At 36.2% G+C, this 27,582-nt stretch overlaps 1 protein-coding gene across 3 annotated transcripts in view; it reads left to right on the top strand.

The window, feature by feature from the left end:
• ASAP2 (ArfGAP with SH3 domain, ankyrin repeat and PH domain 2) overlaps positions 1–27,582 on the top strand; it is an 82,386-nt gene that overhangs the window by 28,239 nt on the left and 26,565 nt on the right. For all 3 annotated transcript variants that reach the window (XM_030270065.4, XM_030270067.4, XM_072926372.1), the window contains exons 4-11: positions 3,519–3,593; positions 5,148–5,197; positions 14,508–14,637; positions 16,735–16,820; positions 18,158–18,233; positions 18,604–18,690; positions 23,951–24,054; positions 24,164–24,233. In XM_030270065.4, coding sequence (XP_030125925.1) covers positions 3,519–3,593; positions 5,148–5,197; positions 14,508–14,637; positions 16,735–16,820; positions 18,158–18,233; positions 18,604–18,690; positions 23,951–24,054; positions 24,164–24,233 — 678 coding nt within the window. The remainder of the gene's footprint in view (positions 1–3,518; positions 3,594–5,147; positions 5,198–14,507; positions 14,638–16,734; positions 16,821–18,157; positions 18,234–18,603; positions 18,691–23,950; positions 24,055–24,163; positions 24,234–27,582) is intronic.

Here is a 27,582-nt window from a genome sequence, read left to right as displayed (position 1 = left end):
TGTCTTATCTGTAGTGAATGCTCTGATTTCCACTTTCTGCCTGCTGTATTGATTGGCCTTGTCCTACTAAAGCTCATGTCACTAGGAAAATTATTGGAAACTGTTAAATCCAATAGCACTTGCCATAAAAAAAAAGAAAATAATTTAAACCATGATTTGTCAGCAGGCATTACTGCCATCACCTGCACACACACAAGCACACTGAAGGTTGAGAAACCCACAGGCAAGTACAGGGACTGCATCTAAGGTTTAGTAATGGCAAGAGACATATACTGCTCAACTGCCTGAATTTTAGTTTAAACTGAAAAAGCTTTAAGATTTGCATGTTAAGAAAAGTATTGAACTTCTGAAGTATACTAAAAAGGCTTTTTTTTCCCTTCTTGCTTGGATTTAATAAACAAAACCTACAGAAGTACTGTGGACACCAGTACAGAAAGCTCTTATGAAAAAGAGCTTTACGTTAAAGTTATCAGGAGGGCTGGCAAACAGTGAATTTAAATGTTTAACCATAGGCCCTTAAACCACTTGAACATCTTTCCCTTTTACAAATGCTAGCTTGCTTGTTGCTTCTACCAGCACTTCTGGCAGTTATGTGTTTTGTTTGTATGTTCTCTCCCCTGCCAGTTCTTCTCTGAGCCTTCTCCAACTTAGGAAGTTTTAATTTTTTACTCTGTCTTGTTGGAAACTGTCAGGAAAACTGCAAGTGCCAAAGCAGCAAAGTTGGAAGTGGAAACGAGGTCAACTATTTTTTTTTTTCCTTTCTTTATTTTTAACCATGTGAAATTTGCTAGTGTTTCTCTGAGACAGGATGACTTTCATTTCTGTGAAGCTTTCTTGCACCTTTGTTTATTTTTTTTAAAGCACATTTTAAAACATAAATGTAGAGTCAAAATGTAGAGTCCATTGCATATGTTCTAGCTCCCTGTACTCTGCACAGAGTAGGAGCTGCAGCATATTAGTGCTTCTCTGCATGCCAAAAATGGGTGTATATTTTTAGATAGTTCAGCTTACGCTTCTCAAGATAGAGAGGAAAAACATGTAAGAACTTTCATCTGTATATTGCTTGCTGACTTATAAATATGAGGGATCCTGATTCATCTAACTGGGTTAAGAATGACAAGTTCATGCATTATGTATGTTTACTTTTGTTACAAATAGAATAGGAGCATAGGAAATACAATAGACTGATGGTAATGTACAGGTGATGGCACACAGAAGGAATTAATTTGAATAGGCAAACGTTCTCTAAACTTTTAAAAAGAATATAGAGTTTTTCTCCTGTGTTTTTTTTTTTTTTTTAAGTTTCTTTGGACTCCAGACCTCATGGTGTGAAATTCTAGCAAATATCCTTAACTATTTTGGAGTCTGATTGATGTTTACATGAGTATGTTTGGGATAATACTTCAGAGGGTTTATTTTTTTATGACTTAAAGAAAAATCAGTTGCCTTGAGTCTGCTGTTGAAAAATGCTTTGTTCTTTATTCCTGTTACTGAATTTGAAGAATAATTAAATGGAGGCTATGAAAGTATTAATACTTAAGTTAGACATTTGACTACATCCATCATACTCATAAAATAGAATAAAAAAGTAGAAAGCTTTGTGTGAGAAGATATCTTGAAAGAGACCTCTTTTCCACCTGAAGAACCATTCTGGATGTGCACTTGCAGCTTGTAGAATTTTTGGGGGTCTTTTATGTAGGTGTTGTGCAGTCTAAACCTTTTCACTTATCTTCTGTATCTGTGACATATAATTTATTACCTTTGGGAATGGTTGTGTTGATATGTGCATGTGATAGTACTGCTAAGGACTTAGGAGGTGGATGGTTTCCAGCACTGCCAGCTAGGCATGTGTACATGTTGCTCATTCAATTTTTACAGCAAGTACTTTAAAAAAACAACCGCAATACAGAGCTGAAATATAACTTGTTGATTCTGACGGGCTGTGGTTGGGTCCTGCAGCTTGTTGGGAAGGAGAAAAAGTAGGGTGGAGGAGGGGAAATATGATTTGTGTTAAGAGTTTGAAAGACCAGACTTTCTGTATTTCTTTAGCTTTTCCATGCAGACACAATCTGTGTAACCTTTAAAATTGATGAAGGTTCATTTTGACTGGTGGCTGAAACTTCAAGCAAATGCAATAAGGTAGTTTGTTTGAGAAGAAAAGGTGGGGACAGTGGGGTTTTGCTGGTTTGTTTTAACAACAGCTGTTACATATCACGGAGTCTGTTCCAGTGAGGCCAACAGGTAACTACCGGGTGATAATATTTTATATTATACAATTCTGGGGAGACTGAAGCTTCCATAATTGGAAATATTTTTTCCTTGAAATTTTAGTATTCTTTCCTCTCTGGATGGGTTACACTAAAGGGGACTTTGATGTCCCTGACATTATTCCTGAAGAAATAAAAGCATTTGTTCCTACATGATGCAAAGTTTTTTCTGTTATTTGAACATTTGAAATCCATCTTCATGTAGAGATTTCAGAGCTTCTTGAAAAAAATTTCATTTTAAAAGAACAGCATAAAATACCAAAAAAGAAGTAACTTATCCAAGGGCAACTTTTGCTGAACTGCTGCAAAAGTTATTCTAATTTTTTTATCTCTTTGTCTTATTCTAAAGTATTTTTGTGTTTTGCTCCTCAGAGCAACCAATCCTTTTGAATAGTTACAGTTTAAACTCTTTGCCTACAATCCATACCTTGAATGTTTGCTTTCAATCATAAAGGAGTTGATATACAATCTTTTCCTAGCTGTCTTATCCTTACAGTCTTTCTTTGTTCTTTTAACTTACTGAAGTATTATCATACAGATACTGTACAAAAACCATTATTATTTTACCACTGTCTTAATTTGAAATAATTTTTATCTTCTTGAAGTACTTCTTTTCTCTTGAATTACTTAGATACTAATAGCACCATAAAATTCTTGTCTCAAAGTTTACATGGGACAAATAAGGCAGATGTATTGCTTTTTAAAACAAATGGAAAATATTGGAATGGTGGTTATTTTATAGGCCAGCATTCTTTGTCTTTATAACTTCTGTCAAAGTAAGATGCTATGTATTGGGAGAGTAGCAAATACGCTTTATGGAATAGGTCTGAAGATGCTAGAAAGTAAACAAGGTTAATATAAAATATGCTCATGAACTTAAAATAATCACTGCTAAAAAATTGTAAACTTGTTTTCATATAATTTAAATGAGGAAATAAGGCAATGTAAAAATTAGTGATCTTATTTTGCAGACATTGTTAGATGAGATATTTATAATCAGCAATAATTCTGGAGATTTCCTGCTGGAAATTCTGGAGGTTTGGGTTATACTGTTTCCAGAGTGAAGTTTAATTAACTAGCATTGCTTTAATCTTTGATTACTGGCTGTGCTGATAAACATGTCCATAGGGCAGGGACAGGAAAATAATATGTAAAATTTCCTTGTGAAACTTTCTGAAACGTGTGTATTAAGACAGTTTATGTTCTATGCCTAAATATATTAACTGATCTGGTGTAATTTTCTTGTTACAGATTCAGAATATGAACAACATAATCACTTTTCCATTGGACAGTTTGCTGAAGGGAGACCTGAAAGGAGTTAAAGGGGTATGTCTTTCCTCTTATTAATGTATAGGATTATTGTTGGTACAATAGATACCTTTAGCAAGCATACTAATATTATGTGTTGGAAGGCGTAGGATACTCAAATAATGTATTAGCTCAATAAACAAGACTTTGGGGGGGTTTGTTTTTTTGGGGGGGGTTTTTGTTGTGAATCAAGTCATCCCTTCTGTTTGTGGATTCACATACCTCAAGTTCTTGAGTGTGTATACAAAACAACATTTGAGAAGCTTTAAAAAGCAGGCCTGAGATTCAGAAGATAAGCAGAGAAAGAGGTGTAAGATTCAGATATTTACTTAGTTGAATTAAGGGTAGTACTATATTTTAAAGGATTATAAGCATTTAGCATTGTAAACTTACCTGGACCTATTAAGAAACAATCAGATGACTGTATGAGCATAGGATTTTTCTTAAAAAAGCTGAAATCTATTTTTTTATGCCCCAAGGACATTTTCTATTTGAAATAACAGCAACTCAAGACTCAGATGATGATATATTTATGATAAATTTCAGAGCCTATGGCGAGGGAACTTGCTTGGCTTTTGCTTTGTTTACTGGCGAGCAAACAGGAAGTGACTGGCAGCTATTGTTCTAGGACATCGAAGGAAGGAGGAAAATATGTACATAGACTAAGATTGGTTTCTGTAAATTACTAGAGGATAAATAGATTATTTAATAAGATAGACTTATTATCTTTGTGTAGTTTGCTTACCACATTTCATTCATGTTCTTCTCTATGTCAGAATACATTTATTACAATACACCGTTTCCCCACTGCCTTGAGAATATAATCAAATGCTACTTCAGTTAATTTAATAATTGTCTCAATAATTAATTAACATGTAAGAATTATTTCCTAATCTGTAGTTGTAAAGTTTTTCCAGTGTCTGATAGTTGAAGTTGTCTGTTCTCTTGAACTTTGTCAAAATTTCAGCACTTGAATTTTTAGACATCAGTGAAATAACTTTACAAATTGTTAAGATTATTTTATCTAATTACCTTATTTAGAGGAAAGAAGATAAAGGAATTAGGAATATAAGTAATTCAGAATTCTCATGGAATTAGTTATGCTGAGTCATAAAGTCTATACTGTTCCAATAAGTCAGTGGAAAATTGATTTTTTTCAAACTTTAGTGTGTGATGAATCTAGTTCCTAGCCAAAGCTATACCACAGCCTCAGGACAGGGACTTTTTTCCAGTAGAGCCTGAGACAAAATGATGAGAAAGTAGTTACTTTGATTAATTGCATTGTGTGGTCTTGGGATAACATGATGTTATAACTTCTAAGGAGTAAAATAGAGCTGTAAAAATCATAGTAAAGAGCATCCTATAGATGCTTTTAAAAACAGGAGTGTATTAATTCTCTTTACAAGATTGATTTTTCTATGTGCAAGATTACTTTTGGACAATCCTTACAAGAAAGAGTGAAGTCCCTTATTCTACTAGGTATTGCAAGTGGCCAAGGTGTGTCTTGATTGTTAGAGCCACAGTATTTTTCATGTAAATAGCTGGCTGTTATTTTTTCTCTTTTCTTGACAGGACCTGAAAAAACCCTTTGATAAAGCTTGGAAGGACTACGAAACAAAAGTGTATGTATCTTTTAAACTTTTATTTAAAAGGGAAATGTAACTGAAATCTGTAGAGGTTATTTCTTCATGCTGAGGTTGGATGCTCTCAGCAGGTGCAGCATGTACTAGAAGTGGATGTACACCTATCTGAGCCTTGTGAGTTGTGTCTTATGCTGTGGATCTAACCCTACTTAGCATAAGCCACTTGTTTGAAGTTACCAGATAGACTGTTCAAACAAACAGCTATAAAATAAGTTTATAAAAAATAGAATTTTATATCTAGCTAAATAAATAGAATGAGTCAACAAAGCTCAACACCTAATATCAAACACAATTTATTCTGGTTCCTAGTAAATCTTAAGTGATTCAGTGTCCTACATCAGGGACAGTTGTTTCCAGGGTTGGCCAGGTCAATTGTAGCAGTACAGCTGACAGTCTCTGAAGTAGAATTTTGTAGTGAGTTTTATTCCACATTACCGTATTACTTGGATTGTCTATCAGTTTTGTGTCACATGTACAGTATCTTTGTTCTGAAATAATGCTGCTTTGCATCAGACCATCTCTGATGATACAGATACAGAAGAATCACGTATGATGACACTATTTAACATAAATAACTTGCAGATCCACAGCCAACTAGACTGGCTGAAAATCTAGCACCATTTATGTATTTTTTTAATTGCAAAAAGTTACAATGATTCTTTGGTGCCCACTTAGTTAGTCTGTCTGAAGTCTTCAAAAATTATTCCTGTAGCTCGTTTACCCACAAAAGCAACCAGTTAGCTGAATTTCATTATTCCTTTTGTGCATAACAATGTTATGCTTTCTAGCATCAAATTGTGAGGAAGACCTGTGTGGCTTTTTATTTTTGAAACTGCCTAGCTATAGCTGGATTTTCATAAAAAGGCATTCTGAAATACTGAGATAAACCTCTAGTCTGACACTCTAAATCCATAGATGATTGTGTTGGCTCCTGTGTTTTATGTTCCTGACACCGTTGAGCAGTCTCATTTGGTGCCATACCAGTTATTGGCTATTGAAGTATTTAAGATTTCTAATGATTGCCTATGGCAGTAATTGATCTCTGAGGACAGGCCTTAAAGAATAGTCCTATAATTTGGTCTGCTGTTGTCTCACACTGCTTGATTGCGGATCTGAAAACTTGTTTACTTGTGTGTGACTATTCATACTGACAACCCACGAAGTTTATATTCAGAATTTAAAATAAATTTGTGCACTGCTGGGACATACACCAAGAGGAATGTTACTACTGGACCAGGATCTCTAGTGCTTTTAGGATTTTTTGATCTAATACTCACTAGGATGAGTGTGTTGAAGTGATGTAAAGATTTGTACTTGATCATCAGTTTGTTCAGAGCTGGCATTTCAGAGTCAGATATACTGGAAATATTTTCAGTTGTTATTTAATTTAGTTAAGTACTTGAGAAGTAAGAAATCCCCTTAGAAAATGTATTTGTATATTTGGGGATTTTAATTTGAGGTTATGAACATGTTGGAAATGTTATTTTGTGTGCTGTGTCATTCAGGACCTGAAAATGTGATGTGGACTGTGTTTTCTGTCTGTGGCATTGAATCCACTGCTGCTTGTATGATATAATGAGATTTTTTTTCTTTTTCTTTCAATTGGCAATTCTCAGTGGGCTGCTCTTTATTTGCTTTTTTTGGTAGGCTGTTCTACAACAGTGGAAATTACTTTTCACGGCATAAGGTTGGCAATCAGGGAGTATTGTTTTTTGGTGCAAGCTGTGTTGCTTATACCAAGGAGCAGACCAGTTTTGCATGGTTTTGTTGAGTTAAATTCAGTCTTGGAACTTCCCTGAGACCCCTGCCCCTGCAGTAGGACTGTGGGATTTGTCAGACCTCTTGTACATAAGATCAGTTCCCAGATAAATTGAGATGTTATGACCTCTCATTATGGAGTGTTTGTCTTTAAAAACCAGAGATAGGAATTTTAATGATGTGATTTTCAATTTAGTGTGAGAATATTAATTTGAGCTTGCATTTGTTCAGGTGAGTTTTTTTCTCATACTAATTTTCTGACATAGGAAAACAGTGAGGTTTCTCTGGGTTGCTATTTTATATACATGCTGCTGAGGTTTCTTAAGAAAGTAACTTTTCATTCTGTGGCTGTCTTGAATGGATCTAAACTTCCTTATAACTGTGTGTTTTGATCATCTGTGGCAGTGGGTGGATGTAGAATCACCTCAAGAAGTCTTAATTGCAAATTTTGGGGGGTTTGTTGTGTCTTCATTCTCTCTGCTTTCATAAAAAGAACAAAGGAACCTGGAGAGGTAACCTCAGTCTCACCTGCAGCTTGTGTTGCCAGAGTAGAATGGTGGCTGTCGGTGCTGATAGCCAGAGGTTTGCTCAGCCTTCTTCAGTCTGTTACTTTAGATAATTCCTTGTTTGGATTGTGCCTAAAACCAATTCTAGGTATGTGCTTAGTGAGCTATCTTTTCCAGTGATATTTCTTCTTACATGTGAATAAATCTTTTTAAAATTCTTACCACCTTTTTTTTTCTTTCTTTTCTTTTTCCATTTTGGTTAACAAACTACTCAAGGCTGCTAGGCTGCTCTTTTTCTGCACATGCCTCTGTATCATATGCTTAACATCATATTGTTCATCTGCATTTCCTAGTCACAAGTACAGACCTGTGAAGCTATGTGCCAGATAATGAAGGGGTATTTTTGTAGTCTTTTGGGAAGTGACAGTTTTCATATTGATTGCTGTCTTTATAAGGAAAAATTTTAAACTTATTTATCACACTATCTCATCTTTCTTCCTTGCACCTTTGTGATAACCTCTTGGGTGCAAATATACCAAAGTGTGACGTATTTGTAAAGAAAGAAAGTTAATTTAAAAATGGCATCTGCTTTGCTTTATTCCCATAACAATTTTTGAGATTCAGCCTCTTTATATAATTAAGTGTATTTAAAAATTCCCATGTATCTAGTTCTTGTTTGGGAGAGAGATGTTAAGATCCATTGCGATGCTCTTGTATCACCATCCATCATTGTTGATTACAATGCACCTCCTCTGCCCTGTAGCCACCTTACTTCTCAGACTATTTTCCTAAGGAACACCTTAGGTGAAGTAAGGAGGGAAGCTGGATCCCTATTTCTCTGTATCCTGGCACTGTGCTTGTGTAAAGTAGTAGGAGGAGCAAATAACCTATAGCTTCATGCAAACCTACTTCAGTCAAAAATTGGGACTTGATGAATTGGGATATTCATGAACAATTTATCTTTTCTCGCCATCTGCCATTTACATGACTCAGTTGGAGCCATAAAGATTTTTAAATGTTTTTAAAGCCTTAAAGCAGTGCATTTCTGATGGGACCTCAGTTGCAGTTGTTGCTTCCCACATAAGAGCTGGGAGGTGCTGCCAGCCACCAGAGCAGCACAGTGGGACTGGTCTGTGTCCTTTGGGAGAGCTGTGTCAGACTGGGCTCTTCTTGTTTTGAGGCAGTTGCTTTCCCCTGTGTACTTAAACACTAATGGCAGGCGTGCCGGGAGACCATATGGAGAAGGAGTACACGTGTCATAAAAACTGCTCATTCTCCCAGCAGACAGATCAGATTCAGCAAGGCACTGAGCCACATATCGCCCACATGCTTCACTTTGGTTGGTCCTGTTGTGGTAGATTCCGAGGTAAAGACTTTGTATTGAATTTTACGCAGTAAATAGAAGCATAAACTTACTGAAGCATATTATTCACAATATTTTTTTAGCTGAATATGTCTGTATTCTGGACATAAACCTGATTTTCCTGAAAAGAAAAAAATGTTATTTTCTTAAAATAGAGGTGTCTTATTTTGGGGCCTGTAAATGCCTATTATCTTCAAAAGTCTTCTTTAACAAGCATTGTGGTAGTGCTATGAAATGTAAAGGTTTAATGGAAACTAATGAGCTATTTCTGGGAAGGCTGATTACCTCTCCTTTGCCATTCTTCTTTTAAAAACTGGGCATGAGGTCTCTTTTGCACAAGTGAGTGAAGAGAAGAAGTTGTTTGAATGTGCTTATTGCATTTTAAGATCCAGGCTTTAACAATACATTACTGTGAAGAAATGCAAGCACTCATATCTAGAAATAACTATCATTGATTTGTTTCTGAACTATTTGAAGTCAATGGAAAAATGAACAAAGTCAAATACAGTCATCTGTTAAGATGTCTGTACAACTCTCTGTTTAAGTGATGCTATTTCCAGTTTAGTAAAGTCATGTTTTACACAATATGAAACAATTTTATCTGAAAATTCTGCAAGCATTTCTTAATTTACTTCTTCAGAGCTCTAACTTGACACAGAAGACCACTGATATTCATAGCTCCTAGATGTTTCTCCCATATTTCCTTTTAATGCAAGTATGTAAGATGAAGTGGAGGTTGCAGCTTGTAAATAGTGATATAGAATGAAAGTGCTAAACAAGGTTGCTTAAATATAGAGTTATAGAATAGAATAATACAATAATTTAAGTTTGAAAATACCTTTAAGATTATCAAGTTCAACCATAAATCTAACACTGCCAAGTCGAATCTAAAGCATGTTCCTAAGTGTTACATCTACACATCTGAATACCTGGAGGGATAGCAACTCAACCACTCCTCTGGTCAGCCTGTTCCAGTGCTTGGCAACCCTTTCCAGAAGAATTTTTTAACCTAATATCCAATCAAAACTTCCCCTGGTGTAACTTGAGGCAGTTTCTTTTTGTGCTATTGCTTGTTACCTGTGACAGGAAACTGAAATTCCACTGCTGAAACCTCCTTTCAGGTGTTATAAAGAGTGATAAGGTCCCCTTGAGCCTAATTTTCAACAACCTAAAGAATCCAAGCCACTTCCCATCAGACTTGTGCTCCAGACCCTTCACCAGCTCTGTTGCTCTTCCCTGGACTTGCTCCAGTGCCTCAATGTGTTTGAGGGGCCCAGAATTGGACACAGTACTCAAGGTGTGGAGTCACTGGTGCAGAGTACAGGATCACTGCCCTGGTCCTGTTAACTACACTGTTACTGATACAGGCCAGAATGCCATTGACCTTCTTGGCCACCTGGGCATATGCTGGCTTGTGCTTAGCTGGCTTCTGACCAGGACTTCCAGACTCTTTTCTGACAGGCAGCTTTCCAGCCACTCTGTTCCCAGCCTGTAGCGCTGCCTGGAGTTGTTGTGATCCAAGTGTAGGACCTGGCACCTGGCCTTATTGAACTTCATATCACTGGCCTTTCCCTATCAATCCAGCCTGTCCAGATCCCTCAGCAGAGTCTTCCTACCCTCCAGCAGATCCACATACCACCCCACCCCGCTTAGTGTCATCTGAAAACTTACTGGGAATGCACTCAATCCCCTTTTCCAGGTGATTCATAGAGATATTAATCAGGACTGGTCCCAACACTGGTCACACTAGTGACCAGTCACCAGCTGGAGTAATTCTGTTCACCATCATCCTCTGGGCCTGGCTCTCCAGGCAGTTCTTTTGCCCAGTGAACAGTGTGTCTGTTCAAGCCATGAGCAGCCAGTTTCTCCAGGAGAATCCTGTGGGAAACAGCGTCAAAGGCTTTCCAGGTAACCACATCCACAATATACTGTTTCAAGTCTATGATTTCATATTAAGTATTTTTATTCTGAAAGAGATTACCTACAAATTAAATGGAAAAAATCTTTGAATCAATCTGCAGATGTTATGGGTGAGATGATGAAAATATCTGAGCACATTTCACTCCTGTCCTCTTCTCCTTTATCATTCAGAGCAGGATGTATGGAAGGGAAATCCTTTTAAGCATTTCCAAAAGGAAAAGATAACTTCTTCATTGAGGACTTGAGTGTTAGGAGACACATATTTACCATGAGCATTGGCAGACAGTAGGGTGAAATGAAATGGAGGCTCTTTCACCAAAAAGCTGGAGGGCCCAAGTCTGGAAAGTCAGGCTGAAAAGGAAGACTAGACAAAGAAAGGATATTAGAAATGAAAATGTCGCATATTACTTTGTCAAACAAAATAGCCTTCAGAAGCACTTCTTTTTCCAGAGTGCTACCAATTCAAGTGTGTTCCTTCCAGGTGCTATTCTCAGTCTTTGCACCTTCTCATGTATTTATCCAGACTCAGCCTGGCTGACTGCTGTATGGAGGGGAGGAAGAATGACAGAGTTGCTTCTCAGCCAGCCAGTTCACTACTGTTGCATGTACACAGGGTGATCAGATTTTTTACCCTTATTGATTGGCAGAAAATAAAGGCAAGTCTTTGGTGCTTATTTATACCATGATCTGTATGACAAAATTGATTTATTTGAAATTAAAATTTTGATTTATATTGAAAGATGGTTGCTTTTCAAATTGAAATGGTAAAAATAGTCCTATATTGGAAACTGAATGGGTGAGACTATTCACTTTGTATCTCTTTGACTTCACTGTTGTAATTCTTCATCCTGTATTTCAGCTTTGCTTGTCTGTTGCACACATAAGAGCTCACTGTATATTAGTTATGTACAGCTGTCTTGTAAATGGACTGATGTGCTCACATTTTAATCTTAGTCAGCAAAATATGTATATGTGATATCATGCTGCATGAGCTCCAAGAATAGCAGCATTACAAATCATTTGCTGCTTTCTTACTGCTTCTAGGGTATTTTTTAGAGTTTTCACAATTTTCTTATTCACTTGGGTTAATTGATCTGTCTGGAAAACCTGAATACCCTGCAACATTTGGAAATCTCACAGTGTAGTGTTACAGGACTGTCTTTGCCAAAAGGATTTGGTTACTGTCACAACAGACTGACACTTGAAGCTGAGTTGATCCTTGCATTTGGATAGTTCACTCAGCCAGCCTTTAGCACTCAGAAGATTTGCTGCGCAAAACAGCGGTGAGGGCTTTCTTTGTTTCCCTAGAAACAAAGTGTCCTGTAGTATCAGTCAGATAGGAGGTAGCCTATTATTGTGGCAAAAACAACAGGGTAAATTCTGAATTACAAAGATGAAGATGTAGTTAGATATTAAAAGCAAAAATAATGAAGAAATGCAAATGTGAAATGCAAATGTGAAATGCACGAGGCATGTATCTCTGATACTTGTCACTGAGAGCTGATTTGGGGCTTTTGGTAAAGTATCTTTTTGAGTTTTTGAAAACAGGTAGCCTGAAGTTCCACCAAATAGCTTCAAGGATATATTTCTCTGAATTGTTTAATAGGGTCAGTACATTTTCATCTTGGTTTAACTATTTTTTGCCAGTGGAGTATGATTTATCCTTTAAAGAGCAGAAAGCACTTTCACCAAAATCTAGCTTTTTTTAGAAAGAATGCTGTGATATTGTGCATAATGTTTGGCTGTTTGACAGTGTTAGCTGTCTTTTGGTTTAACTAGCATTGAGAGAGACCTTATGGCATGCTAATAAACTCCTACGATTTTGGAGGTGGTTTCATTTTCTTATGCTTGAATATTGTTCTCTATAAAAAATGAAAATACTATACAATGGTAATTGGGAGTTATTAGCCTTCTCACACCTGGTCACATGTTAGTGTGTTCTCTGGCCTCAAGAACTGTTAGATTAATTTGGAAATTGAGAGAATGGAAACATCCTGCATCTTTCCTTTGAGATTTGACTGTTTTAGAACTATCAAGTATGATAAAATGTAAACTCTTCTAGAGTGTGTGCTAGAAGGGAGCTGCATATTAATAATTTTCTGTGAATCTTTTTTGTAGTGGTTTATCTTTCTTGTTCAGCATTGTCTGGTTAATTCTTGTGTCTGGACTCTTGTTTTCTGTGCTTGCAAAATAGTGTAATTGGCAGTAATTGGGTAAAGAGTGCTGACTTATTCTTCATGAAAACAGAGCATTTTGGAATTGAGTTTTAATTCAGGCAACTGGAGGTTTTCCGAACATTTATTTCAAAGGAGAGGAGCTTCCTTCCAAACGTCTGCTTCTGGCGGAATGTGATGGGCTGAGGAGGAGCACAGTGCTAGGCTGGATGTGCTGCTGCTGCAATACTGCACAGAGCTGGCTCTGCTGTGCCTGCCCGTGCTAAGAGCACAGTGGGGCTTCTTGAATTGCTGCTCAAAATGCTTCCCAGTAGGAATGTTGAAGGGAAGGATTCATGGAATTAATTCTTGTTTTCCCTTGCTGCTTGAGGTATAATAGGAGGTAGTTCCTCATTTTTGAGAAGTGTTAGTACAGAATATTTTGTTGACTGGAAGTCCTTAGACCTTCTAGACATTTTCCCATAATCTGTTAGGGTAATGTTAACATCAAGTTAAGAGAGTACTTGAGACATGTCACCCTTTCAGAGGGAGACCTAAGAGACACTTGACTACCCTAGAGGAGGTAGGACAGTTTGTGTTATTTGTTCCTCTGATCTCCTTCCTGTATACCTTGTTCCAGAGCAGTATAGCATTTCCTCAGGAAGCTCTTTTCAGAATTTTGAGGTTTTAAACAGTATGAGTGGCAAACTAAAAGTCTTCAAAGAGTAAACACCCTTGTGTGTTTTCTTTCTTCTCTCTCTCTCTCTCTCTCTCTCTCTCTCTCTCTCTCTCTATATATATATATATATATATATATATATATATATATATATATATATATATATATATTAGACTATTAGACTTATATAACTGGGTTGTCAAATTATGCTACTGCTTTTAGGAATAATATGGAGAATAGCTTTACCAAATGCACAAATGAGTTTATGGGAATAGGCTAGGCATTGGTCATTCATTTATATTCTGCAGGAGAACCTGTTTTATTCAGAGCTCTTGGAAAATGTTCATGGAAACTTTTAGGGAATTAGGACAGCTGGTCTAGCAGACTTTGAAATCTGCAACACAGCCGGCTGGTCGGCGTTCCCAGTGCCAACTGGCTCAGCAGCAAGTAGAGATAGCAACTGTGATTTTGGCTTAGGAGCCCTGTATATATAGAAGATGACTTGATGACAGGCAAGACTCAATAAATCTGGTGACATAACTGAACTTTGCTAACCAGTGTTTGCTCTGTTGGGATTAAACATTCCCCTATGTTTTCAATTAAAACTCACAATTTTTTCCTGTATTTTTTTCTTTGGAGCAGGAACTTAGTATGTACTTCTGATTGACTGTCTTTTGGAATATCTGTCAGAACATTACTTTAACAGATGATTAATTAGATTTCAGCTACTGTATGTCATTGCTGATCTTTAGTCATTGTCAAATTTCAAATGAAATGTCATCTGGAAGTAAGTCATACGCAAAGCTACAGGAGTTTGGCTCCGCATCTGTCAGTAGACTTTGTGAACGATCTGATTTCATGAGAGGCTGTGGATTTCTCACTTCATTGACTGATTCTTTTTGCCTTATAGTACGAAAATAGAGAAGGAGAAAAAAGAGCATGCTAAGCTTCATGGGATGATTCGTACAGAAATAAGTGGAGCTGAAATTGCAGAAGAGATGGAGAAAGAAAGAAGGTTCTTCCAGTTACAGATGTGTGAGGTAAGATTCAGTGTGAAATTATTATTATGGTGCTGTTTATAGGAAAATTTTGAAAATTGTTTAAGAGTAGCTGTGATATTAAAGGGAAATGCCAAGTTATTTGTTGACTCCATTTGTGAAAACACATTTTTCTATTATCCCGATGGGCAAACTTTGCAGGGAATTTAGATATTTTCTAATTTCATTAAACAGCTAAATTAATACAAATAAAACACTAAGAGATTATAATAAATCAGTCTTTACACTGTTTCTTCACTGTAAGTTATTTTAAGCCATTGATCATTCTCTGAATTGTTCCCTGTGCTGACAGCTGTTGTGTTATTAGGAGGAGAGGCTCTAGTCTAGCACACTGCTGGGTTGGTACAGGGAAAAAGTGCTAGGGATGTAATCCAGTTGTCTTTCAAGTTGTTTCAGAATGTTCCTACTTCAAAATCTCTGTGATTTTGCAGTATGTTAAATCTGATGTGAATAGTTTTGGTTTGATTCATTTAGGGATATGTCTGGTTCTGTGGTTGGGAATTCAAGCTGCTGTGTTCTTTTTTAGTACACATTAGCCCAAAAATACACCATGGGTGTTTCTACTGCCTTTCCTGTGATGATGAAAGCTAATATGCCAGCATAGCACAACTGCACTTGTCTTGGATATTACTTTTAGTAACTACATGCACTCATACATAAGAGAAAAGCTTCACATTCCTATACAGAATCAGACTAAAATGTTCAAAACTGATTAAGGAATTTGAGTAACAAATAAACATATGGATGTTTTCAGCTAATTGCCCATCTGTATCCTTCCTAAGAAACAACTAGGAGCAGATGCTTCTCTCTTGCTGTGTCACAATAAAGGAAGAGTTCACTTTAGTCAGTTGTAGTGATAATGAAGGGTGAAGTGTATGAAATTGGATCAAATTACCTTAAATATGGAATAGCTGAAGTGTATCCTGTATTTCTTCTGATTTTGAGGAAAAGTTTATACTCTGTTACCTCTGAATAGTTGTGAAAGAGGACTTGAGTTTTTTTGGATAGTAAGTCAGAAGGGTGACATACTGAAGTTTTATCATAAGTACAGACTAGTTCTTTCTAAATTGTGAAAGTAAAAGGAATACCAAATGCTCAGCTTCATTTTAAATTAACAGGAGCTGGAGAAGGGATTATTGTAACTAAATACTATCCGGTGCTCACGTCTTCATTTAGGCTTATCATTTGTTTACCTGAACCAACGTAAGAAGCTGCAACATTGAAAGCTGGCACTTGGATGCTGCTTTACTTTAGTTGATTTAAAACATTTAGGGTGTACTGTGAGAAGGGGAAACCCAGATGCATTAGATCATCATTAAGAACACATTCACTCCTCCGCTTTGAGGTCACTGGTTACGTTTGGGTTAAAATTTGTTGTCATTTAATGGACAGTTAAGGAGTTTGATATTTGATCAATCATACATCTGCTTGCATTGCAGACATTTTCTGCTGTGATATTCAGGGGAGGAGTTGCCACTTAATGTGGACTTCGATTGTGCCTTATACAAAAGGACAGTAATTACACTTCTTTTGCACTTGACGGTAGATTATTTGAAAAATCTCTTGCTTAACTGTAATTTGTTGTAATTACCATGTATAAGAATTTGATAAAGCAAACTATAAAATCAACAGGAAGATTTAAAAACTTGTTAAAATAATCCTTTACTTTTATTTTAGCAAACTGCTTTCTTCCTTAATGACATTTGTTTAGCAATGAATTTAACAATTAGTGAGATACATTTTTAGATATGCTGCTAGGTGTAAGAATGGGTTCTCAATGGTATTTCATAAACCCTTTTATGCTTTCTTTAACAGAGACTCTCCTTAAGAGCCCTAAAGGATATTCTAACAATTTGAACAAATCATAGTGAAATATCCTCACAGGGTATCAAAAGTCAGCAGTGACAAAAATTCTTTTTGTGTGATTTAACTCTTGAAGCCACTTTTTGCTGCATTTTCTTGTAGGTTTTGTAAGTCTGCGACTGTTAAAACTTGTTGAAATATGACTGAAAATAAAGTGTTAAAAAAAACCCTGTAGCGGTAATAAATAATCTGTTTTGTGAATTACTGTTTTAACAGTACCTGCTGAAAGTCAATGAAATCAAGATTAAAAAAGGAGTGGACTTGCTTCAGAACTTGATCAAGTATTTTCATGCTCAGTGCAAGTATGTTTTACTTTTCATAGTTTACACTAACTGGAACAATATTTTGTTTTCAAATTTTGACATCATCATAACACTTTCCTATAATTTTCAGAATCTCATGTTTCAGCTGTTCTTGCTGATGTCTTTTGACAGATTGCTTTTGTCAAATTAGTTATAGCTTTTGTTACTATATTCTGAAACATGTAATGAGGTTGAGCTTATTACATTGAATAAAGTTGTATGTTCCAAAGGAATACTGAACAATAATTCACCATGTTTTTAAACTACTCTTGAAACAGGGCTTTTAGTTTGATCTATTACTTAGTGGTCCATTAGTTTTGATGGGCTTGTTTGAGTGGATCTAACAATGATCTAAATTAATTCTGTGCTCAAGAAAAATAAGTTGCATAAGCAGTGGAATAAAACTATATCGAAAGGGGCATTCTTTTTATACTTCAATAGTAAAACACATAGTTCTCATTAGAATTATGTGCTTTTTTATGATAGTGTTACAAATCTGTAACAATATCAGCAATACAAATCAGCAATAAAGTCACAGCTATAAACTTGAAAGAACCACTACTAACCTGCTGAAATCAGTTTTCATCTTAAAACACCAGCTGCATCTATGTATTTTTTTCTTAAATACCTGTGTTGCTTTTAAAATCAGTTTCATTTGTAGTGTGTCATTAATCTGCTCTGTCCGTTTAATAAAATGCTGTGTTGCATTGTCACTTTCATGACTGCTTCCCAGAGTGAAAGTACTTTATGTTGCGAACAGTGCATAAATATTTAACAAAATTAAAATTTATTTTTTAAATCTCAAATTATTTTTTTTAAGAACTGGAATACTTAGTATAAACAGTTTTACTCTGCCAATTCAAAATGCATGTACTGCAGAAAGATGTAGCATATTCAGCTTGCTTATATAGACCATAATTAATGCTTGGGAAACAAAGGGATTTTCCTTTAGTAAAAAGATTGCTTCAGACAAAAAATTATTTGGCTTCAAGAAATCACATTTTATATCTACCAGAGCTTTTGCTGTTCTGCAAGTGAGTCTTACTTGTTCTGGGCCTTCACAAAGTGTGATGAGAACTTGTATTTGAAGTGAGAATGAGGAAAATTTATGTGGCTGTGGATTGTGGCAGTTCTGAATCTAATTGGGGATTTTGCGTATTAGAATAAGCTATGATGGAAATAAAGAGGTGGATCAGTCAAAGATTAATTTAAAAAGGTTTACTATTTTGAAGTTTATGGCATAGCATAATAATATGTGTATCTTTCTTTGGCAATTTTTAAGCAGAAAATACAAAGTAAAGTTTCATAACAGCTGGCTTTTTGCTTTTCTTTTTAAGTTTCTTTCAGGATGGGTTAAAAGCAGTTGAAAGTCTCAAACCTTCAATTGAGACACTCTCGACAGATCTTTATACAGTGAGTAGCAACATTTCATGTTTGTGTGGTAAATTTAGTTTTTTACAGTAGAAGCATGATCATTTTGGTGCAGGTTGCCTGACTGTTTTAATAGTCAGCATTAAAGGTTTAAAGTAGATTGTTGGTAAAGTCTTGTTTTAATATGGCATTCAGAATTCTTAGTTTCAGTTCAGGACCGCACTGTGTAAAATGTTATGGAAACAGCCTTTGCTCAAAAGTGTTCATTAAGTAGAAAATAACATCTTTTCTTTTTGCTTTCATTCTCACTGAACATTTCTCAGAAAATGAACCAATTAGGCAGCAAATTTGAAGGACCTGCAATGAAAATTTAAAGAATGTTATCTTTAACCTGTGTTTTTCTTCATTCAAGATTAAACAAGCACAAGATGAAGAGAGAAGACAATTAACACAGCTCAGAGATATTTTAAAATCAGCACTCCAAGTTGATCAGAAAGAGGTGAGCATATAAGGTAGTTTAACTTTGGAATACCTATTTTAATTACTTGTACTGTTAATATCTAAATAAAATTATTTTAACTTTTATCAGGCATTTAATTCCTTTTGTTAATTCATTTTTGTTTTGAGGCTGATGCTGAATGTTTCTGACAAAGGCATTTTTAAAAAAAAATAATGCCCACTAAAAATATGAGACTTACTGAAAAATAATTTCTTTTCATTACCACTATTGTAAAATACTTCAGATGGTCCACTGTTGCTCAAACTGAGAATGAAAGAACTTGGGCAGTATCAAGAAGACCCTATTCATAGAACATTATCTCACAATATTGTTCTAAACTGTATAATGATTACGTGAAACTGAACTTCTAATCCCAAAACACCTCTGTCATCATTTGCAAAAATGACAATCAAGTTTTCTACTCAGCTGCAAAATGCCAGTGTTCAGATTTGCAAAAGCTGCGTCAGTTTGGCAATCCAATAAGTATGTTTTGAGTTCAAATTATGATTGCCATTATATTTAATGAATTCTGGAGTAGTTTCAAACTCTGACCTGGAAATAAGCATCTTTTGTATAATGTAATTCTAAATACTGGGTCTAGTTTTGTTTCAGATTGCTAGTGCCTCCCCTTCGTATAAATAAAAGCCAGCCAGCTTCCTTTGTGTGGCTGCTGGGCCATGAGTAAGTGATGAATTAGCCACCCCCCCCTCCCTCCACTTTTCAGATTCTTTTTCTGAGAGGGATCACAATGAGATAGTTTAGTCTACAGAGCTCAGACTTCCTTCATCTTTTCCGGTCTTGCTTCTGTCTTCCCATAAAAGTTATGGTGACACCTAGCTCTTAGTGGTGACAGATGATGGTTGTTGAGCAATGTAATCTAGTGAAGGGTATCCTTACCCATAGCCAGGGGTTGGACTTTAGGATCTTTAAAGGCCACTCCCAACCCAATCCATGTGATTCTGTGACTTGCTGGCAGGCATTTGGAACGGTCTCGAACACTCCTCACTTTGTTACCATGGGAAGTTTGTGATAATGACCATTGTGTACAAAGTCCCACAAGATCAGCAGGCACTTCCTTAGAGTTTGCCTGGCATTCAGGACTCACTGATCTGCCAAAAACTTCCAAATTTGAGCTTGGTAGAATGAGAGACCTTGTGGAAATGGTGACTGCTTTGGGTTAGCCATTGACTGCCCACTCCCAAGAAGGAGTCTTTGCTATTTAGGGTGTGTTAGCAGGTGTCCTCTTTCAGCTGGGTCTTTGCTCAAGAGGGATAGCAGAAGCAGTTGGCTTTCATGGTTGCTGGGAATGTCTATCAGTGATACTGCTATTAAATATATATGGAAGATGTGGCAAGTACACATTTTTTCACATATGCAAAAATTAATAATACATAGACATTTATTATTTCTACTGGGTTTGTGACATTTAAAAATACAATTATAAAAAGTGCTTTATGCTAGAATCATTATTTATTAATTCTTCAAATTTAGATATAGAAGCTTACCTGCAGAGCATGAGAATTACTATAATTATTTTTAAGGCTGTTTGAAAATATCAATTAATCAGTGGGATGCCAAAGAGTTCTTATATAATTTATTGTACAACCCGCTAATATTATTCTTGTTGCACTGTAATTTTCTTTCCTGTAACTGATTTCTTTTTCCTTCCTGAAATGCATTTACATTTTGTGACCGAAGTCTAGGAGAGTAAGTGTTACTATGTTTTAATGAAATTAGTGGCATGATTTCTATTCAGTTTTCAAGAAACTGGATTTTTCCTCTGAGCTTTTGTCTGTTGGCATGAAAAGACTGGTTCTTTCTCCTCTTTGGTGTATCTTATTACAAAAAAAAACCAAAAAACCAAAACAAAAAACAAACAAAAAAGAAAAACATTATAAAAAATTTATCAGGTTCTTTTTGGGAAAGAAAATTGTTGTAAGACAAATTGGTGATTTCCTTTGTACTTTCTTTTGGAAATTAAATCCAGTTGCTTGATTTGACATTCTTGCAATATTTTGACGATATATGTATTTTTAATTAAAATGGACTTAATGTATGAAGTACCTGAATGTTGACAAATATTGTTCATGTTATGTTTAAAAAGTTTAACACACAAAAGCGCTCTTAGTGAACCTTTTTTTGTTGTGCCTATATGCATAGTTTCTTCCTGCACACAACTTTCTCAAACCTGGTTTGTATTGAACCTTCATTTTTAAATGTCATTTTGGGTACACTTTCATAATTTTTAATTTTTAAGCTTTTGTTTTTCAAATGTAGAAGTTCTGCAAGTTTTAGAGTCAACCTTAAGAGTTGCATTACCTTAACTGTCCTTATTCCCATGACCTTGGATGAGGTCACCTCCTGTGATTGTAGTGTTTAGATTAATTTCTGCTTCTATGTTAGAACCTATATTTAGACCACTGTAAAATAGGATAAATGTTGTGTTTCTTGACAAAAATTATGGTAGTTTTGCTATAGGAGAGGCTGGCTGCAGGGGGTTTTGATAGATATATCTTTCGGAGACTTTGTGGGGCTGAAATAGGGGTAGGGATGGGATAGACAAAGGATGGATCTCTGGAACATCCTCCTGGTAATGATCCTGCAAATGTCAGAGACACTCAGGCTCTAGGAGAGCTATAAGAGCTTATTTTTGGCAGCTTTGCATACAGGAATGATCTAAACAGTCTAAAAATCTCACTCCATGGGAGCTGTGGGATAGCTAGTCAAAATTTGTTGTGTATAGGTTGAAGCACCTTGTATGAAAAGTTCTGTTATGTTCATGTAGTGGAGCTGACAAATAGGATCTTAGAATATCTCTTATCAGTAGTCACAGACCGTCTTTACAGACTTTTAGCTCTTCTGTTCAGCTTGACTTAAGAGTCAGTATATCTTCATGGACTTTGGAAAAAAGAATTTCAAGCCTTTCTATGGTCAGTGAAGTGATTCACTAAGAATATGCTGCAAATTTTAAATGATTCACTTATTTTTATATGCCTATCTACATTTCAAAGTTGATAAAGTGGTTGAAGTTCAGTTCCTTAGGCTTGTGTACTTCAGCCTATTCTGATTTTGTTAAGTTCAAGATACACTTAAAATGACAATACTCTGCACTAGGTGTGTGTCCTCTAACCTGCAGTAATCCATTTCCTCCCATAGGTAATGTACATTGTTTCTGCTCCTCCAATGAGGCTATCGGGTCTGACCCTGTTATCTGTGATTTCTATCTCTGTTTTGTGCAGTATGCAAACCAGAAATAAGGGAAGATCCTTGGAGTGCCTGCTTATGGAAAAGGCATGCTGAAAGGAAGCATGTTAATTGTGGTGGTGATTTGTGGGGTGGTTACCATCTCTTAGGAGCTGGATCGAAATCGTGGACTTATTGTCAAACAGCTGTGGAAAGCCATCATTTAGCAATCATGTTGGGCAGTATTGATCTGGACATGACCTGAACTGAGAATTTAAAATGAACAATATGTTTGTCCTTAAGATCTTTTCATGAAATAGTATTAAATTTTTTAGTTACTGTTCACAGTGATGTGGAAATACACGTCAGCTGCTGCAGCTTCCTCCTGCTGAAATGAGGCAGGAAGCTTGTATTATTGGTTTGCCTGTTTGGCCAAACACAGCAGCTGAGCATAAACAGATGAAGGGAGGTAGATCAAATGAGGCAGAAAATAATGCACAAAAAGTAGCAGCACTGACTAATGGGGATGGTACTATGAGCAGGTGTTGGAGGTCACCAGTAATCTTTACATAATTGAGGATGGGGAGAACTGAAATTAATTTCCTGTCAGGCCTCTAATCTTGCGAATGGAGTTCCTTTACTGGCTAATGGGAGGCAGAGATCAAGGCATTGGTAGGGTACAATAGGCAGTGTCAGATCAGATTTTCTTCAAAAGTCAGTAAATGTATGTGTGCAGTGGTTTTTAATGAGTGACAGGAATATTTTAAAAATGTTGTTCTGTCTTTATGTTGTGCAGAGCGCAAAACTAAATAATTCTATGTAAACAAACTAGAAAGGAATGATAAACAGACTGGTTTAAATCTAAAGAGATGCTTTGTCAGGCACAGACAGCTAATTGGTAGTTCTTTAGGGCCTTTAAAAGGTTCAGATGATGTTGTAGCTACCTGGTATGGCTTCCTGGATCACTTGCTGAGAGGCAGGGAGAGGGCACATGTTGCATCTCTTGAAAAGGAGCATCAAGGAGTGCTGCATCCTTTGTGGAGCTGAGCTCATGGCTCTCAGGACCACTGAGCTCAGGCAGTGTATTCAGGATGAGCCTGAAATCCTGAAGCTTGGAAGTGTGGAGTCCTAAGTCCTCTGAACGGAGGTGTAGGTGGGACCTCTGTCCCCACCATCATGTTTAGAATAGCTTATAGTCATATAAGTGAGCTGCTTTTGATTTTTTCCTTACCATACTATATTATATGCTATATAAAGCGCAAGAGTAATTATGTCCATAGAGCAATGATAATAGAAAATAAAAAAAATGAAAATTTTAATAATAGTCACTGTTATTGTGTGCATTTAAAAGTCCATTCTGTCACATTACTGCTGTTAATATGGTGTGACACATCAGATTCCTCATTTTCAGGTTCTTATTTTTTAAGAAGTTGGCCCCTTACAGCAGTGGGTCCTGCCTCTGGGTAGTTCTGAGAGCAGTGTGAAGGGTTCAATTAATCCTTGTCTCTTCCTGTCTCAGAATTCTACTTTCTTCCAGGTATTTTTCTTTAAATTACTCTTTTTTGAAAATGACTTTTCAGTTTTTCTGTATGACTCCTGAACTATGTTTCCAGGAGAACTCTTTTGCTTTTCAGACAATAACTTGACTCAGTTTCCACAAAGAAAATAGCTTCTTCAAATTGATGTATGTAGTTATCTTTTCAGTGGAAGAGTACACTAGCAATTGCAGGTAATAATAGTCTTTAGTGTTTATACCTTGATGTGTTTATGTGAGTTGGAAAGGCCACTGCTCAATTAAGTTTTGGGTTAAAACCTCTATGTATTAAGACCAAGAGCAAATATAAATAAAAGCAAGTAAAAAGATTTTGTCAGGTGCTGATAATGGATACTTCTCAAATGTTTTTTGTGCCTTCTGAAAAAAAACAAATTGATCTTGTTCTCTCTCATTGGGGAGGAAAATTGTACTTCATTGGCCTGTTGGATTAGAGCAGGAAGGAAAAGCTCTGAAGCTCATTAATGGGAGAGTAGTTTGATTGAATGTGTGGAATGCATCACAAATTACTGTTGATTATTTCAGGATTCTCAGATTCGTCAGAGTACAGCTTACAGTTTACATCAGCCTCAGGGAAACAAGGAGCATGGCACTGAGCGGAGTGGCAGTCTGTACAAGAAAAGTGATGGGTAAGTACTGCTGGAGTCTGCTGGGAGAAATATTAGGTCCTAAGAGCTGAAGCAATGTAATACAAAATATATTTTAAACTGTCACTTTTTTTTTTCCCCTTTAAACTAGAATCAGAAAAGTGTGGCAGAAAAGGAAGTGCTCGGTTAAAAATGGTTTTCTTACAATTTCCCATGGTACAGTAAGTATTTGTTTCCAGTATTTTATGTACATAGTTGCTAATACAGAAAGGCAAGCTATGCTGGTCTATATTTATGATTTGGAATTAGCTAGATTCCTGATGCAATGTGTTTTGAATATGAGGGATATATTTTTTGAGTCAGCCTTTTAGAAATATATCAAGATATACACAGTATCTAAAAATACAGCTATTTTAATATTCATGACTGTTAATGGGAAAAAAAGGCTTTTTTAGTGACTCAGTTCTTGCAAATGTTCATATTTTACCAAGATATCTAAAAATACAAATTCTAACTTTTTTTTTTTTTTAAGTTATGGTTGGTCATTAAGCCATTTTTTAGATATGAGTTAAACAACTTTTATATTTGCAAAATAAACTAAAAGTATGCTGAATTACTTTTCTCCCCCAGATTTGGTGCTGTATGGTAATCTGTTAGCTCTTTAGGATCTTAGGAGTAGCTGTTGGGGAAAATCAAGTCTTAAAACAACTTCTAGCAGAATGACAAAAAATAGAGAATTGGAAATTCCTTTTTATTACTTCTACCAATATTTGAACACATTAACTGTAACTATTAAACATTTGTTAAAATTTTAAAACTTTATGCTTTCAACATTTGGACTTTTTGCACTTTGCCTTCAACTTGGTTCTGCTTTCCTGTAACATTTTTTATATTGTTTTCTCAAAACTTTCAAGAAAGTTTCTTGAGGCAAAAAATAACTCGGTGTCAGTATTTCCCATTCTTGGTCTAATAAACAGTCCTGTTTCTTGTGCCTGTTATGAACTGTTCTGTTCTTCATCCTGTTATGCTTGTTGCTATGACTACAAGTTGACCCTGGCAGTAAAAATGAATCAATCTCTCATTTGTGCATCTAAGCACAAGCTGCTGCCTTCAGAATTGATAATCAGGAGTTAAGAAGGAGTATAAAGTCAGGCCTGTAAAGCAGAGTCCTTACTATGGCTTTGAAATTGTCCACTTGTTTATGCCTCTTCTCATTTGGATGTGTAGGAGTGTGTCTTTGTCAGAGAGAAGTTTGTTGTTGCATTCTGTGCTGGTGTCTCCATGTGCTGTGATTGTGCCTGATGTTGGACACGCTGTACTGGTACCAGTAGCTGAGGGAGCTCAGAGCTGGCAGAGGCTCTTGTGGAGCCTCCACTTGTGGAGCAGAATTTGAAAACTTTGACTTGGAAGTACAGTTACTGAGCCTATCAAGATACTGTTTTCTTCTCTTTTTATAAGCTGTCTACCAGATGAGCTGACATTTTTAGAATCAGTATGTTCCCACTGAAATCAGTGGAGCCATAGCTGGAAATCACTTCCTAAGGCAGATATTCAAATATTAATTTAGACAGATGCATTTCACAGGTTTGGTCTTGATGTTTTTATATTACAACATTAGAAAAGTCCCTTCTAGTTTCAAAATATACTCCTAAAAGTTATTTTCATTCATTTGCTCACTTCCCCCTTATATATTGATGACAGCTTTATGTAAAAAATTAATTAATGTTTCACAGACACTGAAAAAGGTAGAAGTAATTTTTGTTAGTTAAAATTTTTCTAGGCTGCTCTGAATGTCTTCTGAGAATTTACAAGCTTCTCAGGGTTGATATCTTCTGGTCTCTGAAGTATGATGTATTGTTCTCTCATCCCAGCAGTTCATCAGAATCTCAGAAATTCAGTTGTCAGTTTTGCTTTCTTTATCAAAGTGAAATTTGTTAATACTTCTCCTTTAAGTTCTAAGGATTCTTCATGGATTTCTCTTCTTTGGTCATGTAGCCTCTCTTTATGAGGGACTACTTTGTCAGTCTCTAGAACAGCTATCTTCAAGCAATTTCAGGTGTTTAGACTTGCCTGCCAAGTGCTCTCCTGATGGATGGAGAGAATATGTCACTCACCCAACTGTGACCCTGTCTATGCCTGCCTGCATTGACGTATGTGCAGAAGTTCTGCTTTTAGATAACTAAAAACTTCAAAGAAATCAGCATTTGTACATTTAACATACATGGATGAAAAAACAATGATAGAAGAAGATTGAAACATGTAATTAGGAATTCCTAAATACTTTCCAGGCAAAAAGATTTCAGAAATATCAGACTCCTCAAAGCTGGATTTGTGTTTGAAGAAGGTTTGCTGGTTGTTTGAAAAAAAGAATATAGGAGACTCCTTATCAAAAATTTTTTGTTGGTCTTTCTTTACTGCTGAAAACCTGCTCAAAAAGGACAATCTGAAGACAAAACAATCAGATTTCATCTTTATTCTGAAGTTGATCACTGATATCCAGAAAAAATGCATGATGAAATCAGACAGCCAGTCTATTAAGTGGACATATTTGCTCATGCCTTTTGTAAAATCAACTCTATATCTCCTGTATTGTCTCAGGGGCCTAACTTTTTGATTCCTACACTTCTGTTTGTTGCTAGAACAGTTTATAAGTCAGTTTTGATGGACAGAGAGTTGCTATTTCTGCAGGAAGGAACATGAGTTGATGCTCAGGTCTGTGTATGACATGAAAGGTGGCAGCACTTTTCAGGGTGTTGGAATGTTAACGTAGGTGTTCAAAAACTCAGCAGTAGTCTGAAATTTAATCAGAGACTCGATCAGGAAAGTGAATCTCAGAAGTTTCAAACAAGTAGTGTAATAGTAGTTATACGTGTTACTCTTTTCCATGTCTAGTGTCTCCTAATCCTGCCAAGTGTCCGAATCAATGTGGCTAAGGAGCTCACAAAGCCTTACCTCCTTTGTCTTTAAGCTTCAGCTTCTCTCCGGGCAGCACCTGCCATGTGATGGAAGTGTGTTGTCCATAAGCAGCAGGCACAGGCACAGGCCGGGGACACTGCTGGAGAAAAACTGTTACTCGGCTGCAGGGTGGAAGCATGAATGATGTGCTATCAGCCACATGCACAGGGTTTTTAATGCCCTTGTTAATGCCCACCCCAAGTTAGGAGTTCTTCAGATAAAGCTCAGGAATCTGTATGGATTACAAAATCAGCATATTTGCACAGGATATGTTATTGTTTTTGCAGCCATTTCTGTGGGTTGTCAGATTGTGATACTGAGTCCTTCTGCTGCTTTCTCCTGTCCCGAGGGACAAGTCCTGTGGCATTGCTCCTTCAGACCCCTCTAAAGCATTTTACTGCATTCATTTACAGCTTCAGATTTCATAACTCAGAGGAAACTAACTAGGTCCCAAATGCACTTCAGATCCAAAGTCTTGGGGCGAAGGGATTTTCTCTTAAACATGAATTGCGTTTTTACATTCTGATAGAGCCTGTGAGAAAGGTATATATGGGTTGCCCAGAGTCTATATAATTAATAATTTATAAATATATGTATATATTTATATATAATTTA

The sequence above is a fragment of the Taeniopygia guttata genome, chromosome 3, assembly GCF_048771995.1.
Source record: "Taeniopygia guttata chromosome 3, bTaeGut7.mat, whole genome shotgun sequence".
NCBI classification, from domain to species: Eukaryota; Metazoa; Chordata; class Aves; order Passeriformes; family Estrildidae; genus Taeniopygia; species Taeniopygia guttata.
This window is presented reverse-complemented; position numbering and strand designations above follow the sequence as displayed.